The 15,941-nt window shown below is 48.0% G+C and overlaps 1 protein-coding gene across 13 annotated transcripts in view; it reads left to right on the top strand.

Annotated features, from left to right (window-relative positions):
- LOC115177605 (nuclear factor 1 X-type) overlaps window positions 1-15,941 on the top strand; it is a 145,231-nt gene that overhangs the window by 128,962 nt on the left and 328 nt on the right. For 9 of the 13 annotated variants that reach the window (XM_029738507.1, XM_029738503.1, XM_029738505.1 and 6 more), the window contains 4 exons: window positions 5,786-5,914; window positions 9,575-9,744; window positions 10,508-10,664; window positions 13,357-13,445. In XM_029738507.1, the coding sequence (XP_029594367.1) occupies window positions 5,786-5,914; window positions 9,575-9,744; window positions 10,508-10,664; window positions 13,357-13,445 (545 nt within the window). Of the gene's footprint in view, window positions 1-5,785; window positions 5,915-9,574; window positions 9,752-10,507; window positions 10,665-13,356; window positions 13,446-15,941 lie in introns of all 13 variants that reach the window. The other 4 variants (XM_029738511.1, XM_029738510.1, XM_029738508.1 and 1 more) reach the window with 3 other exon arrangements.

Genomic DNA, 15,941 nt, shown 5'->3' with positions numbered 1-15,941 from the left:
CCTATTCTACTCCCTCCATAGCCAATTGAGCACACGCAGGCAGGCAGGCAGGCAGGCAGGCAGGCAGGCAGGCAGGCAGGCAGGCAGGCAGGCAGCTCTAGTATGTACAGTAGATGTCGCCAGCAGCCTTGCTACACACACACACACACACACACACACACACGCTCTAGTCCCAGATGGTGCTTCTGTGTGTGTGTGTGGCCTTGGGAGTAGCAAGGCTGCTGGCGACATCTGCTCCACAGGGGCTGGAGGGAGAGTGAAGTGTGTGTGTGTGTCTCGGGGCGCTGGGGGTTAGAAATAACCATGATTTCAAATGAGTTCCAAATGATTCTGAAATGTTTAAGACCACTAGAGATTTGCAAGGGGCCTCTGCTGCTTCTAATATGAGTTAGTTAGAGCCTTTGATGGTCTTCTACACTATAGTGTGCGTCCCAAATAGCACCCTATTCCCTATACAGTGCGCTACTTTTGCCAAAACACTATATAGGGAAAAGGGTGCCATTTGGGACATAACCTCTGTTTAGTGTGGATAAGGGAATTCCTTCTGGTTTCCCTTTTACTGCTTTAAGCCAATGTGTGTGCGTGTGCGTGTGTGTGTGTGTGTGTGTGTGTGTGTGTGTGTGTGTGTGTGTGTGTGTGTGTGTGTGTGTGTGTGTGTGTGTGTGCGTGTATGAGCGTGTGTATGAGCGTGTGGGTACATACGTGCTTGTGTGTTTGTGCGAGCAAGAGACTGTGTTTTGAAGGCACATCTGGTGGCAGGCCTGTTAGTGTAGAGAGGCAGAGGGGTCAACAGGAGCACTTGATTGGTTGCCAGTCCACTGCTGTGGTCTGCCAGGAGGAGAGAGGACAGTGTAGTGACACACACACACACACAGCCAGAGTAGATACATAACATGGGTCTCGCCTCTGTTATAGTGGGGGAAGCCACTGGATGAAATCCTCTGTCAGTTTGTCCCTCTGTGCTCGTATATAGTGGGGCATACACTGAGTGTACAAAACATTAAGAACACATTCCTAATATTGAGTTGCGCCCCCACCACCACCTTTACCCTCAGAACAGCCTCAATTCACTGGGGCATGGACTCTATAAGGTATCGGAACCTTTCCACAGGGATGCTGGCCCATGTTGACTCCAATGCTTCCCTCAGTTGAGTCAATTTGGCTGGATGTCCTGTGGGTGGTGGACCATTGATACACACATGAAACTGTTGAGAGTGAAAAACCCAGCAGCGTTTCAGTTCTTGACACACTCAAAACCGGCGCGCCTGGCACCTACTACCATACCCCGTCACAGTAACCGCTGGTGTCAGATGTCACAGTAACCGCTGGTGTCAGATGTCACAGTAACCGCTGGTGTCAGACGTCACAGTAACCGCTGGTGTCAGACGTCACAGTAACCGCTGGTGTCAGACGTCACAGTAACCGCTGGTATCAGACGTCACAGTAACCGCTGGTGTCAGACGTCACAGTAACCGCTGGTGTCAGACGTCACAGTAACCGCTGGTGTCAGACGTCACAGTAAGCGCTGGTGTCAGACGTCAGAGTAACCGCTGGTGTCAGACGTCACAGTAACCGCTGGTATCAGACGTCACAGTAACCGCTGGTGTCAGACGTCACAGTAACCGCTGGTGTCAGACGTCACAGTAACCGCTGGTGTCAGACGTCACAGTAACCGCTGGTGTCAGACGTCACAGTAACCGCTGGTGTCAGACGTGTCAGACGTCACAGTAACCGCTGGTGTCAGACGTCACAGTAACCGCTGGTATCAGACGTCACAGTAACCGCTGGTGTCAGACGTCACAGTAACCGCTGGTGTCAGACGTCACAGTAACCGCTGGTGTCAGACGTCACAATAACCGTTGGTGTCAGACGTCACAGTAACCGCTGGTATCAGACGTCACAGTAACCGTTGGTGTCAGACGTCACAGTAACCGCTGGTGTCAGACGTCACAGTAACCGCTGGTATCAGACATCACAGTAACCGTTGGTGTCAGACATCACAGTAACCGTGTCAGCGGTGGGATCAGGTATGGTTCTCAACCTCTCTTCCATGGCTCCAATTAGTCTGACAGCTACAATACACCCGCCCTCGTCCTCTAGCCACATAGCCTCCTAGCCCCCTAGCCACATAGCCTCCTAGCCCCCTAGCCACATAGCCTCCTAGCCACATAGCCTCCTAGCCCCCTAGCCACATAGCCTCCTAGCCACATAGCCTCCTAGCCCCCTAGCCACATAGCCCCCTAGCCACATAGCCTCCTAGCCCCCTAGCCACATAGCCTCCTAGCCCCCTAGCCACATAGCCTCCTAGCCCCCTAGCCTCCTAGCCTCCTAGCCACCTAGCCACATAGCCTCCTAGCCCCCTAGCCACATAGCCTCCTAGCCTCCTAGCCCCCTAGCCACATAGCCTCCTAGCCCCCTAGCCACATAGCCTCCTAGCACCCTAGCCTCCTATCCCCCAAGTCTCCTAGCCCCCTAGCCAGATAGCCTCCTAACCCCCTAGCCTCCTATCCCCCTAGCCTCCTAGCCCCCTAGCCACATAGCCTCCTAGCCCCCAAGCCTCCTAGCCCCCTAGCCACATAGCCTCCTAGCCCCCAAGCCTCCTAGCCCCCTAGCCACATAGCCCCCTTGCCTCCTAGCCCCCTATTCACATAGCCTCCTAACCCCCAAGCCTCCTAGCCCCCTAGCCACATAGCCCCCTAGCCACATAGCCTCCTAGCCCCCAAGCCTCCTATCCCCCTAGCCTCCTATCCCCCAAGCCTTCTAGCCTCCTAGCCTTGGTTAAAAATGAAACTCACACACACACACTATACCCACTAGACCCTAGCCCTGGTTAACTAAAAATGAAATATGTCTGTTAAAGACATAAATGGTTCACACATATTAGTCACTCCCTCCCTCCCACCTGCTGCAGACTTAACTCTTTCACACCGTTTTGTTTACACGCCCCCACACTGCACTCTCTCTCCATAGACTTTCACACATACCCAGCTGGAACCGGGTGAATTGTGGTTGAATGGGATTTTAAGGATTTTAATGTCAGGACCACAGAAATAGACCACAAAGTTTGGGAACAAATATTGTCTGTTAGGATTCTAGGATTAATTTGAAAATGACTAAAAATAGTATGAAAAGGTCCTGGGTCTTAATGTTAAAGTGAATGTGAGTGTTTGTGGTAATTGGTGAGTGTTTGAGTGTTTGTGGTAATCGGTGAGTGTTTGTGGTAATCGGTGAGTGTTTGTGGTAACCGGTGAGTGTGTGAGTGTTTGTGGTAATCGGTGAGTGTTTGTGGTAATCGGTGAGTGTTTGTGGTAACCGGTGAGTGTTTGTGGTAACCGGTGAGTGTGTGAGTGTTTGTGGTAATCGGTGAGTGTTTGTGGTAATCGGTGAGTGTTTGTGGTAAATGGTATGTGAGTGTTTGTGGTAATCGGTGAGTGTGTGATTATTTGTGGTAATCGGTGAGTGTGAGAGTGTCTGCGGTAATCGGTGAGTGTATGTGGTAATCGGTGAGTGTTTGTGGTAATCGGCGAGGGTGTGAGTGTTTGTGGTAATCGGTGAGTGTTTGTGGTAATCGGTGAGTGTGTGAGTGTTTGTGGTAAACGGTTTGTGGTAATCGGTGAGTGTTTGTGGTAATCGGTGAGGGTGTGAGCGTTTGTGGTAATTGGTGAGTGTGTGTGTGGTAATCGGTGAGTGTGTCTGTTAATCGGTGAGGGTTTGTGGTAATCGGTGAGTGTTTGTGGTAATCGGTGAGTGTGCAAGTGTTTGTGGCAATCGGCGAGTGTGTGCGGTAATCGGTGAGTGTTTATGGTAATCGGGGAGTGTGTGAGTGTTTGTGTTAATCGGTGAGTGTGTGAGTGTTTGGTAATCGGCGAGTGTGTAAGTGTTTGTGGTAATCGGTGAGTGTTTGTGGTAATCGGTGAGTGTGCGTGGTAATCGGTGAGTGTGTGTGGTAATCGGTGAGTGTGTGAGTGTTTGTGGTAATCAGTGAGTGTTTGTGGTAATCAGTGAGTGTGTGAGTGTTTGTGGGAATCGGTGAGCGTGTGAGTGTGTGTGGTAATCGGTGAGCGTGCGTAGTAATCGGTGAGTGTTTGTGATAATCGGGGAGTGTGTGAGTGTGTGTGGTAATCGGTGAGTGTGTGAGTGTTTGTGGTAATCGGTGAGTGTGTGAGTGTTTGTGGTAATCGGCGAGTGTGTGAGTGTTTGTTGTAATCGGCGAGTGTGTGAGTGTTTGGTAATCGACGAGTGTGTGAGTGTTTGTGGTAATCGGCGAGTGTGTGAGTGTTTGTGGTAATCGGCGAGTGTGTGAGTGTTTGTGGTAATCAGTGAGTGTTTGTGGTAATCGGTGAGTGTGTGAGTGTTTGTGGTAATCGGTGAGTGTGTGAGTGTTTGTGGTAATCGGTGAGTGTGTGAGTATTTGTGGTAATCGGTGAGTGGGTGAGTGTTTGTGGTAATCGGTGAGTGTGTGAGTGTTTGTAGTAATCGGTGAGTGTGTGAGTGTTTGCAGTAATCGGTGAGTGTTTGTGGTAATCGGTGAGTGGGTGAGTGTGTGTGGTAATCGGTGAGTGGGTGAGTGTGTGTGGTAATCGGTGAGTGTTTGTGGTAATCGATGAGTGTTTGTGGTAATCGGTGAGTGGGTGAGTGTGTGTGGTAATCGGTGAGTGTGTGAGTGTTTGTGGTAATCGGTGAGTGGGTGAGTGTTTGTGGTAATCGGTGAGTGTGTGTGGTAATCGGTGAGTGTGTGAGTGTTTGCAGTAATCGGTGAGTGTTTGTGGTAATCGGCGAGTGGGTGAGTGTGTGTGGTAATTGGCGAGTGTTTGTGGTAATCGGTGAGTGGGTGAGTGTTTGTGGTAATCGGTGAGTGGGTGAGGGTTTGTGGTAATCGTTGAGTGTTTGTGGTAATCGGTGAGTGTGTGAGTGTTTGTGGTAATCGGTGAGTGTTCGGTGAGTGGGTGAGTGTTTGTGGTAATTGGTGAGTGGGTGAGTGTTTGTGGTAATCGGTGAGTGGGTGAGGGTTGTCGTGTGTGTGTATGTGAGTGAGTGTGAGATGAAGATAATGAACCATATTTACCATCTTATGACATGTCCATCTCAGACATTCCTAGAAAGGAAAAGAAACAACGAAAATACTGCTACATTTTCACAGGTTCCACTCTGACATCACTCACTCTCTCCTTCTTCACTCACATTCTCCCACGCTTTTCTCGCCTCTCTCCCTCCCTCCCTCCCTCCCTCCTCCTCTCCATTCCGTCTGCTTGTCTTTCTCACTGAGCAGCTGCAGGCTCTATACTGTAGTTTATATACAGTGTTTCTATTTTGAATGGAGCTTCATATGGTAGGCTGTGGAGCTTTGGAAAGAGGAGAATATTCAGCCAATCTTGGATGTAGATTTAAAAATGCTTGTAGATTTAATTACTGCCTTGATTCAAACCTACATCAACCCTTCCCCCACCCTGACCACCCCGAAGCCACAACTTCAACCCTCCCATTATATTTTTTGAGGGCACTGTTTATACTGAGAATTCTGCAAGTCCTGAGCCCGCCAGCCTGGGATTGGTTAGGAGAATGGCCAATATCCAACAGGACTCAAACAATGCACTGTCATCAGCCAATCAAAGTGCTTTAAAACCAATCAATCAAAGAATAACAATTTTCTAATCATGAATTCCCTTTTACATTTTTTGATTTAAGTGTAGCAGCCAATCCAAAACATTGTACATTAAACCCAACTCCTCTTCTCCCACATTTTGATATTCTTTTTATATTGATCCCATTTATTTGTTGTTGCCAGGACTGTCCTCGCCTGGTTCTCTTAAGAAGCCGGGGAAGTTTGATTTCAACGCCCTGTCGCCCCAGACGAGGTCCCCCCGCATGACGTTCACACACCACCCGCTGCCCGTGCTGGCAGGAGTGAGACCAGGTGAGCCCCAGACCCAACCCCTAAAGTCCCTCACCACCCTTATAGAGAAAGAGAGGGAGGGAGAGAGAGACGGTTGATAGATGGCGCTCACACACAACACGATGGCAGGGGTGAGACCAAGCCCTGCCCCCAGACCCAACCCCCGCCCCCAGACCCAACCCCCTTATAGATATACAGATCTCTAGACCCCTCCCCCTTATAGATACACAGATCTCTAGACCCCTCCCCCTTATAGATACACAGATCTCTAGGCCCCACCCCCTTATAGATACACAGATCTCTAGGCCCCACCCCCTTATAGATACACAGATCTCTAGACCCCACCCCCTTATAGATAAACAGATCTCTAGACCCCACCCCTAATACTATCGTCACTGAGAAAGAAAGAGAGAGAGATGGGAGAGAATCTTATTGACCCCAATTGCAGAGACCACTTTCACCAAGACAACCTAGCAGCAGTAGTAGAATTGAACCCACTTTGATCTGAGAACTAGCGATAAGATCCAGAGATCTCTTGACATTTATTATCATGGCCTGCAACAGTTCAGCTCTATCTCTCTCTCTCTCTCTCATCACTGTTTTCCACACTCTGTCTCACTCTCTCTCGCTTTCTTTATTTTGTGTGTCTTCATGCCACAGTCATTCCATGCCCATGTGATCGAGCCAGTTCTGTTTCAAACAGGGCAAACGCACACAAGTGTAACGGGCGTACACACACACACACACACACACACACACACACACACGCACACACACACACACACACACACACACTAGTTGTTTCAAATGGCCCGCCCCCTCGCCTTATAGAAGAACGTTGTGAGGATAACAAAATGGTCTCCAGGCCTCCGGTCTGAGAATTCCTCTTCTCCCTCTGAGATAGAGCCTGCCAGCTACTGTAGTCCCTGTTGAGTTTCACTTTCCAAAGGAATAAATACATCCCCCACTCCCTCTTTCTGTCTCTTTCTTTTCCTCCATCCCTCTCTCTTCTCTCTCTCTTCTCTCGCTCTTCTCTGAGGATTGGCCTGGTCCACAGCCAAAGCAGCTCTATCATGTAAAGGTCATTTGGACTCTTACAGCTCTCCCCTTCACGTTTCACTAGAATAGCTTAAGAATTGTACATTTAGATTGGTATACATTTGATATAGATGTTGTACTATTCATTTTCATTTCCTAGTATAACAACAGTGATGGATTGGTTTAAGTATATAGAGCTTGTCCAAGTGCTAGAAGAGCTGTACATTCCATTATTCTATTGACTTCCTGTTACGTGAAGATGTGTCAGACCAGCTTCAGGTATATCTGATTCATAGCTGACCCCTTCTCCAAGTTAGAATGTGGGTAAAAACTGCTAAGAGGTTAGTCTGTAATAGAGTTGTAGTGTGAGACTGAGACAGTGTTTAGGCTCCATAGGAGGAGGGGAAGAGGAGGGGGGCTGCTAAGATGGCCGCCGTCCAAATAGAAAGTCCCTCAGAGGCCACGATGCTATAAAGAGACCAATGAAAGGGAGGGAGAGAGGGATAAAGAGTGAGGGAGTGAGGGAGAGAGGGATAGAGAGAGACTGGAGAAGGGGAGAGAGGGATAGACTGAGGGAAAAGAGTGAGGGAGAGAGAGGGATAGAGAGAGACTGGAGAAGGGGTGAGGGAGAAAGGGAGAGAGGGATAGACTGAGGGAAAGGTGTGAGGGAGAGAGTTTGGCTTGACATCAGTAGCTGGGTTGGAGCTATAGGCATAGACGTTGTCTGGTTTAGTTTATTTCCTGTTGGCAGGGCGTGGATGCCAGGTGTGACTGTTGTCTGTTTATTCTGGTAGTCAGTCTGGTCTAGTGAGCCCACTTTCTCACACACACACACACACACACACACACACACACACACACACACACACACACACACACACACACACACACACACACACACACACACACACACACACACACACACACACACACACACACCTCCATACACTGGAGAGATAGAGGGTGACAGACAGACACATTCACAGATGCAAGTCCCCTTGCAGTCTACCAACCAGCTTGCCTGTTTCCAGTGCCAAATCGCCAAGGCCACAGAATCTCAGAAGACACCGTCTCACACATACACACACACACACACACACACACACACACACACACACACAATGACTAATGTCTATAAGGGATTTAGCGGTGGGATTTAACTCTCCCAGGCTTCATACTACTGGGCCGAACCACACAGCAATGATAGGCTATGATTGATTACACATCCCCAACAAGCATTACCAACAGGAAAGTGTGTGTGTGTGTGTCTCTCTGACTGTCACGCTTCGGTGTGTGTGTGCGTGTGCATGTGTGTGTGTGTAATACGTGCTGCACATTCGTGTATGTGTGTGCGTGTGTGCGTGTGTGCGTGTGTGTGTGTGTGCGTGTGTGTGCGTGTGTGTGTGTGTGTGTGTGTGTGTGTGTGTGTGTGTGTGTGTGTGTGTGTGTGTGTGTGTGTGTGTGTGTGTGTGTGTGTGTGTGTGTGTGTGTTCAAGCTGTGCTTACTGTAGATAGACAGAGAATACAGCAGAGATGTTTTGTATGAATAGGACCAGATGTTGCAGCCTTGGATGATTCTGTTCATTTAGATACACAAGTAGCATTAGACTCCCTGTAGTACAAACCACAGGGGGAAATAATGTGATGTCCACTCTCTAACTCTCTCTAATCACCACACTGATAAACACACTAATAAATCACATGCATTTACATCTATAGTAAACCCCTGGAGGAAATAATGTGATGTCCACTCTCTAACTCTCTGTAATCACCACACTGATAAACACACTAATAAATCACATGCATTTACATCTATAGTAAACCCCTGGAGGAAATAATGTGACGTCCACTCTCTAACTCTCTCTAATCACCACACTGATAAACCAATCTGGCATCAGATGAATTAACAGATTTATTCAACCCAGTAAGGATTCAGTCTAGTGTGTTGGATTACATCAATTACTCTATTCAGTCTAGTGTGTTGGATTACATCAGTTACTCTATTCAGTCTAGTGTGTTGGATTACATCAATTACTCTATTCAGTCTAGTGTGTTGGATTACATCAGTTACTCTATTCAGTCTAGTGTGTTGGATTACATCAGTTACTCTATTCAGTCTAGTGTGTTGGATTACATCAATTACTCTATTCAGTCTAGTGTGTTGGATTACATCAGTTACTCTATTCAGTCTAGTGTGTTGGATTACATCAGTTACTCTATTCAGTCTAGTGTGTTGGATTACATCAATTATTCTCTTCAGTCTAGTGTGTTGGATTACATCAATTACTCTATTCAGTCTAGTGTGTTCGATTACATCAGTTACTCTATTCAGTCTAGTGTGTTGGATTACATCAGTTACTCTATTCAGTCTAGTGTGTTGGATTACATCAGTTACTCTATTCAGTCTAGTGTGTTGGATTACATCAGTTACTCTATTCAGTCTAGTGTGTTGGATTACATCAGTTACTCTATTCAGTCTAGTTTGTGTCGCTTTTGTGTTTCTTGTCTTTTCTAAATGTGTTATATGAATTGTGTCTGGAGTGGGATTACATGGACCCAAATAACTCTCCTCCCTCTGCCTACCTCTCCCTCTGTCCCTTCTCACGCTCTCACTCTTCCCCCTCTCCTCCCCCTCTCTCTCAGGGAGTCCCCGTGCCTCAGCTTCAGCTCTCCACTTCCCCTCCTCCTCCATCATCCAGCAGTCCAGTCCCTACTTCCCTCACCCCACCATCCGCTACCACCACCACCAGGACCCGCTAAAGGAGTTCGTCCAGTTCGTCTGCGCCGACGGCTCGGGGCAGTCCGGGGGACAGGTGAGAGGTCAGGGAGGGTTGGAGGACGGGGTGGAGGGGACATGGGACACACACAGACTGTTAGGGTTTCACTTCACACAAACGGACTAAGACCCTTGCACTTCCACACAATCCGTTGTACTGGATTGCCCCCCTATGGAAAAAACGGTGGAATATTCAGCCATTTTATTTTGCTGCTCTGCTGGGATTCTACCACTAGACCAGGACACAAACCCTTCTTATTGTCCACAATCTCAGATCCAAGATGTATATTTTCCCCTCCCTTTTTAAGTTCTGTATGTCCCAGTCTAACTCCCACATTCTGTCTGTCTTCCTGCTTTAGTGTCCTCCAGTATTTATTTCCATTGTCGTCATGGTTTCTGTGTGTTTGTGTGAGACTGACTGGTGGCTAGCTGGTGCTTCCATCAGCCGTATATGTGTGTGTCCCTATCCTGGGTGGTGTGTGAGCTGAGTGCTCACCCTGGTCTGTGTGGTGTGTGTGCTGAGTGCTCACCCTGGTCTGTGTGGTGTGTGTGCTGAGTGCTCACCCTGGTCTGGGTGGTGTGTGTGCTGAGTGCTCACCCTGTCCTGGGTGGTGTGTGTGCTGAGTGCTCACCATGGTCTGGGTGGTGTGTGTGCTGAGTGCTCACCCTGTCCTGTGTGGTGTGTGTGCTGAGTGCTCACCCTGTCCTGGGTGGTGTGTGTGCTGAGTGCTCACCCTGTCCTGTGTGGTGTGTGTGCTGAGTGCTCACCCTGTCCTGTGTGGTGTCTGCCGTCTCTGCAGCCTAACGGAGGTGGTCACAGCCAGAGCAAAATGCCAGGCTCCTTCCTGCTGCCCCCGCCGCCCCCAGTGGCGCGCCCCGTGCCCCTCCCCATGCCCGATTCTAAACCAATCAACACGCCCCCCGACGGCGGCGGACTCAGCTCGCCCGCATCTCCGTGTAAGTGACCCCCCCCGCTCTCGCCCCCACCTCCAACTACTTCGCCCCTCAGACCCCCTGAGATATCTAGAGATATCAAATCCTAAATCAAAATGAGTACATGTAGGTTACCCCAACCAAGGGTAGTTGGTTAGAGTCCCAAACCCAGTCACCACCTCCTCACTCCTGACCAGAGGAGGCTGGTGGGAGGAGTTAAAGGAATGAAGTAATGGGACAGAGACAAAACACCATTGATTCCATCCTTCCATCCTCCTCCAACCAGCCTCCTCTGATCCTGAGCGCCCTGCAGTCCTCACTGTCCCCTCCCTGGAGCAGTCCTCACTGTCCCCTCCCTGGAGCAGTCCTCCCTATCCCCTCCCTGGAGCAGTCCTCACTGTCCCCTCCCTGGAGCAGTCCTCACTGTCCCCTCCCTGGAGCAGTACTCTATCCACTCCTGTAGAGCAGACTGCCACGCCTATGCCAGATATCCCTATCTATCTCTCTCTCTCTCTCTCTCTATTTCCACCTAACTTTCCTATTTCTTTCTCTCTTTTCCTCTCTCTCTCCCTCGCTGTGTTTCCTGCTAGCACCACAGGAGGCAGTGTAGCTAGGTTTTCTCCCTTCTTCTTGTTGAAGTGTTTGTAGTAGTAGGGGGGGACCAGTGCCCTGTATTCTGTCCTATAGAGTAGGGCCTAGTGTCTGGCAAGCTGCTATCCTTTAATCAACCCAGACTATGCATGGTCTGTCTATGACAACAGAAGATTAAATTGACCCCTCTCTCATTTTTTGTTTTTCTTTGCTTAATTTGATATACTCATTTATTTCCTTTCTTTTTTCCTTTCGTTCTTGTTTTTCTTTGTTAAGGGAACAAAATTAGGGCAGTTGGCGTGGACTCCATAAAACATCACGATGCCCCACTTTACCCATGATGCCCCACTTTACCCACAATTCCCTTGCTTCCTTCCTTCCACATTAAATCTCACAACAATAAAAAGAAATTGAGGACAAAATAAAAACAACTTGAAAATCACATACATAAACAATAAATATCAATCATTATTAAACAAATACCGCTAGGCCTAATTAGGGAAATGGGGGGAGAAAGGAGTGTCGCTCGTGGGGGTGTGCGTGCTTTTACCTCCGTTGGCTGGCTGGCTTGGTTCCTCTAGGTAGGCAGGGCGAGGTGCGTTGAGAGAGTCGGGCCGCGGGAGAGGCACACCGAGAGAGAGGGGGCACTGGACGGAGCTGCTTTGGTCACTTCCTGTTATTTTTCTTTGTCTCTTTCGTCGTCCTGTCCTCCCTACTTTCCCACCCCACTTTTATCGTTTATCGCCTATCTGTATCACTTTATTTATATAAAATACTTTTATATAAATAAATCTACACCTCTTCTCTCCCTCCTCCACCTCCTTGTCTTTATTTATCTTATTCATTTTGTTCCCAGTTTTCACCACACACACACACACACACACACACACACACACACACACACACACACACACACACACACACACACACACACACACTCATGAATTCCCACAAACTCCTCCAAACTCCCCCCTCACTCGGTCAGAATGGCAGTGTCATTCAGCTGCCTATCATTGGAGTCCAGTAAGCACAACAACTGCCCTAAATTTGGTTCCCTTCTCTGGTCTTGAGTACATTCACCAGAGTAACAGGAGCTCCTTATCAACAGAATGGAGCATTGGCCAGCACACAAATTATGATTATTTCCTATTGGTTCCCCCCATAGAGCTTATTTCCTGTTGGTTCCCCCCTATAGAACTTATTTCCTATTGGTTCCACCCATAGAGCTTATTTCCTATTGGTTCCCCCCTATAGAGCTTATTTCCTATTGGTTCCCCCTATAGATCCAGACACAGGGCCCTGGGCTGCAAGGTGTGTCTGGGACTAACAGGAGGAGGAGGCTCAGCCCAGTTTACTTCACTTCCCCACAGTAACTAACCCTCATAAAGAGCCCCCATCTATCCCTGTCTGACCCTCATAAAGAGCCCCCATCTATCCTTGTCTGACCCTCATAAAGAGCCCCCATCTATCCCTGTCTGACCCTCATAAAGAGCTCCCATCTATCCCTGTCTGACCCTCATAAAGAGCCCCCACCTATCCCTGTCTGACCCTCATAAAGAGCCCCCATCTATCCCTGTCTGAACCTCATAAAGAGCCCCCACCTATCCCTGTCTGACCCTCATAAAGAGCCCCCATCTATCCCTGTCTGACCCTCATAAAGAGCCCCCATCTATCCCTGTCTGACCCTCATAAAGAGCCCCCATCTATCCCTGTCTGACCCTCATAAAGGGCTTCCATTTTTCCCAGTCTGTCTATCTAGGAGACTTTGGGACTACAGTTTAAATGCAGTATTATCAACGATCAAAACTGATCAATTATCAATATAGTCTTATTAATTCTAGCTCATTCTAAACATCATTTCCCAGAATCTAGTAAACACAGTAACATGCACATATTGTACAATTGTGTGTGTGTGTGCGTGTGTGTGTGCACGCATGCGTGTGGCTATGTCTGTCTCAGTCTGTCTGTGTGTGTGTGTGTGTGGGTTTGAATAATGTGTGGGTTTGAATATGTGTGGGTTTGAATATGTGTGTGTGAATATGTGTGTGCGCATGCATGTGTGTGTGACTATGTGTTTGACTGTGTATGTGTGTGTGTGACGGTGTGTGTATCTCTCTCTCTGTAGCATACTCCACGCCAGGCTCCACAGCTCCCAACAGGTTTGTCAGCATCGGAGCACGGGACAACTTTCTGAACATCCCCCAGCAGTCTCAGGTAGCTACCACCTCTCTCCACTTCTACACACTATCTCACATTTTCTGCCAAATAATTGTAAACATGACAAAACGCAACAATCAGACATGTTCTTTTAAATGATTCGTTTTCAGTATTGGTTTGCAGTCTTTGCGACAGTAAACTTGTGGTCTTACCCGGAGGACACACAGAAATCTGCACATCATCAACATTAATTTCAGGGGTGTACATGTATACTGTAGAAAGGCTGAGGCTTTGGCGTATCAGACTCCTTCCTCAGAGTACAGTCCACTTGTGGTGTCTCCCTGGCTGTCTGTGTTGTGCCACTGGGCTGCAGTGTGTTGGGTTGTCCTCCATTACCTACACTACTTTTCTCATTAGGGTTTAACCGCACCTGCCTGCAGACCACTCAGCTATCCCTCCCACACACACACATGGAAACAATCTGCATTCCTCCTATTCTGTTCTCTCGCTCTCTGTGTCTCTCTCTCTCTCTCTCTGTGTCTTCTCTCTCTCTGTGTCTTGTCTCTCTCTGTCTTCTCTCGCTCTCTCTCTGTGTCTTTTCTCTCTGTCTCTCTCTCTGTCTTCTCTCTGTGTCTTCTCTCTCCCCCTGTCTTTTCTTTCTGTGTGTCTTTTCTCTCTTTCTGGGTCTTCTCGTTCTCTCTCTGTCTTCTCTCTGGGTCTTCTCTCTCTCTGTGTCTTCTCTCTCTCTCCCTCTGTCTTTTCTTTCTGTGTGTCTTTTCTCTCTTTCTGGGTCTTCTCGTTCTCTCTCTGTCTTCTCTCTGGGTCTTCTCTCTCTCTGTGTCTTCTCTCTCTCTCCCTCTGTCTTTTCTTTCTGTGTGTCTTTTCTCTCTTTCTGGGTCTTCTCGTTCTCTCTCTGTCTTCTCTCTGGGTCTTCTTCTTTCTTCCTTCCTTTCCTCTACCTCCCCTCTCTCGCTTATCTCTTTCACCCTCCCTTCTTCCCCCACACACTCCCTCATCCACAGATGTAACCCTGGCAAAGAGGGAGTCGCCACACACACACACACACACACACACACACACATACACACACACACACACACACACACACACACACACACATCTTCAACTGACTTACTAGTGTAATTTGACAGCAGAGACATACACTGAGTATACAAAACATTAAGAACACCTGCTGTTTCCATGACATAGACTGACCAGGTGAAAGCTATGATCCCTTATTGATGTCACCTGTTAAATTCACTCCAATCAGTGTAGATGAAGGGAGGAGACAGGTTAAAGAAGGATTTTTAAACCTTGAAACATTTGACACATGGATTGTGTATGTGCCATTCAGAGGGTGAATTGGCAAGACAAAATATTGAAGTGTCTTTGAACGGGGTTTGTTACTGGGTGCCTGGCACAACGGTTTGTGTCATGAACTGGGGGGGTGCAACTCAGTATTAGGGTAGGTGTTCCTAATGTTTTTTACACTCAGTGTATAACTGGTCTGAGGAGCTCTCTGGTGGCTAAACACAAGTCATGCAGGGAGAGAAAGAGAGGGGGTTAAAGAGAAAAAGAGTTAGTTCAAGCTCTGTGCTCCACAGGCGAAGTCACGTCCTGACTGTCTGGTTGCCCATGGCAACCAGACATGATGTCATAGGCAGTTTAACGTAGCCTTAAAGGGGGTTAAGGAGAAGGGGGAGTGGTCAGTCCTGCCAGGGATTAAATTGGGGGAGAGAGAGAAGAGAGAGGAAGTTGGGGGAGAAAAGAGGAGGAGTTAGAAGCCCAAAAGGATCCTGGGAAAGGGAAAAGGAGGAAGGAAAGGGGGGAGAGAAACTTTCTCTCCGGGGTCCTATAGGAATGTAACAGAATAGAGAGCAGAGCGTAGCTATAGGGCCGTCAGCGATTAGCTGCCTTTCCCTGGGTCTACTCTGGCCTGGCCTGTGGAATGTTGTCTGGAGCCTGAGCAGAGCTGCCACTTAACCAGACCTGGGTTCAAATACTATTTGAAATACTTTCAATTGTGCCAGGCAAGCTCAATCCAGCCTAGAAACAATTTCCAATAGTATTGGACCCCAGCTCCCAGAGCCAAATGCCAACCCTAAAACTCTGCACCCTCTGTGAGTCTTATCAAACTGTGAAACTTGATCCTGGGAGTAGCTGCATGGCCTATAGTAGTTGACTTCATGGTGTCATTTGAAACAGTAAAGAAAGTCTTGTGAATCGTGTTACATCTAAACTTTGTACTTATTGGAGACTTTGAAGGTTGAAATACTACAACGTGAAAGTAGTACTTTTACGAACTGTCGTCTTGAAATGACTTACTTACATACTGTGTGAGGAATGATCAACTTAAGGTTCCTAGGCATCGGGGTATGATCGAGGCTCAGCTCAGTAAAGGGAAAAGTTGCTATGAAGGATGGCCCTCTAGTGGCTAGTTAATATTTTGCATGACAAAAAACTTGAAATCGATTATTGTCCAGAACCATTTATTTACTTATAAATGTGTAACTGTTGAACTTAGTGATGTTACCACATGACAAAGATGAACCT

Source organism: Salmo trutta, chromosome 38 (genome assembly GCF_901001165.1).
Source record: "Salmo trutta chromosome 38, fSalTru1.1, whole genome shotgun sequence".
Classification (NCBI taxonomy): Eukaryota; Metazoa; Chordata; class Actinopteri; order Salmoniformes; family Salmonidae; genus Salmo; species Salmo trutta.
The sequence above is the reverse complement of the archived record's forward strand: the minus strand, read 5'-3'. Positions and strand labels throughout refer to the sequence as shown.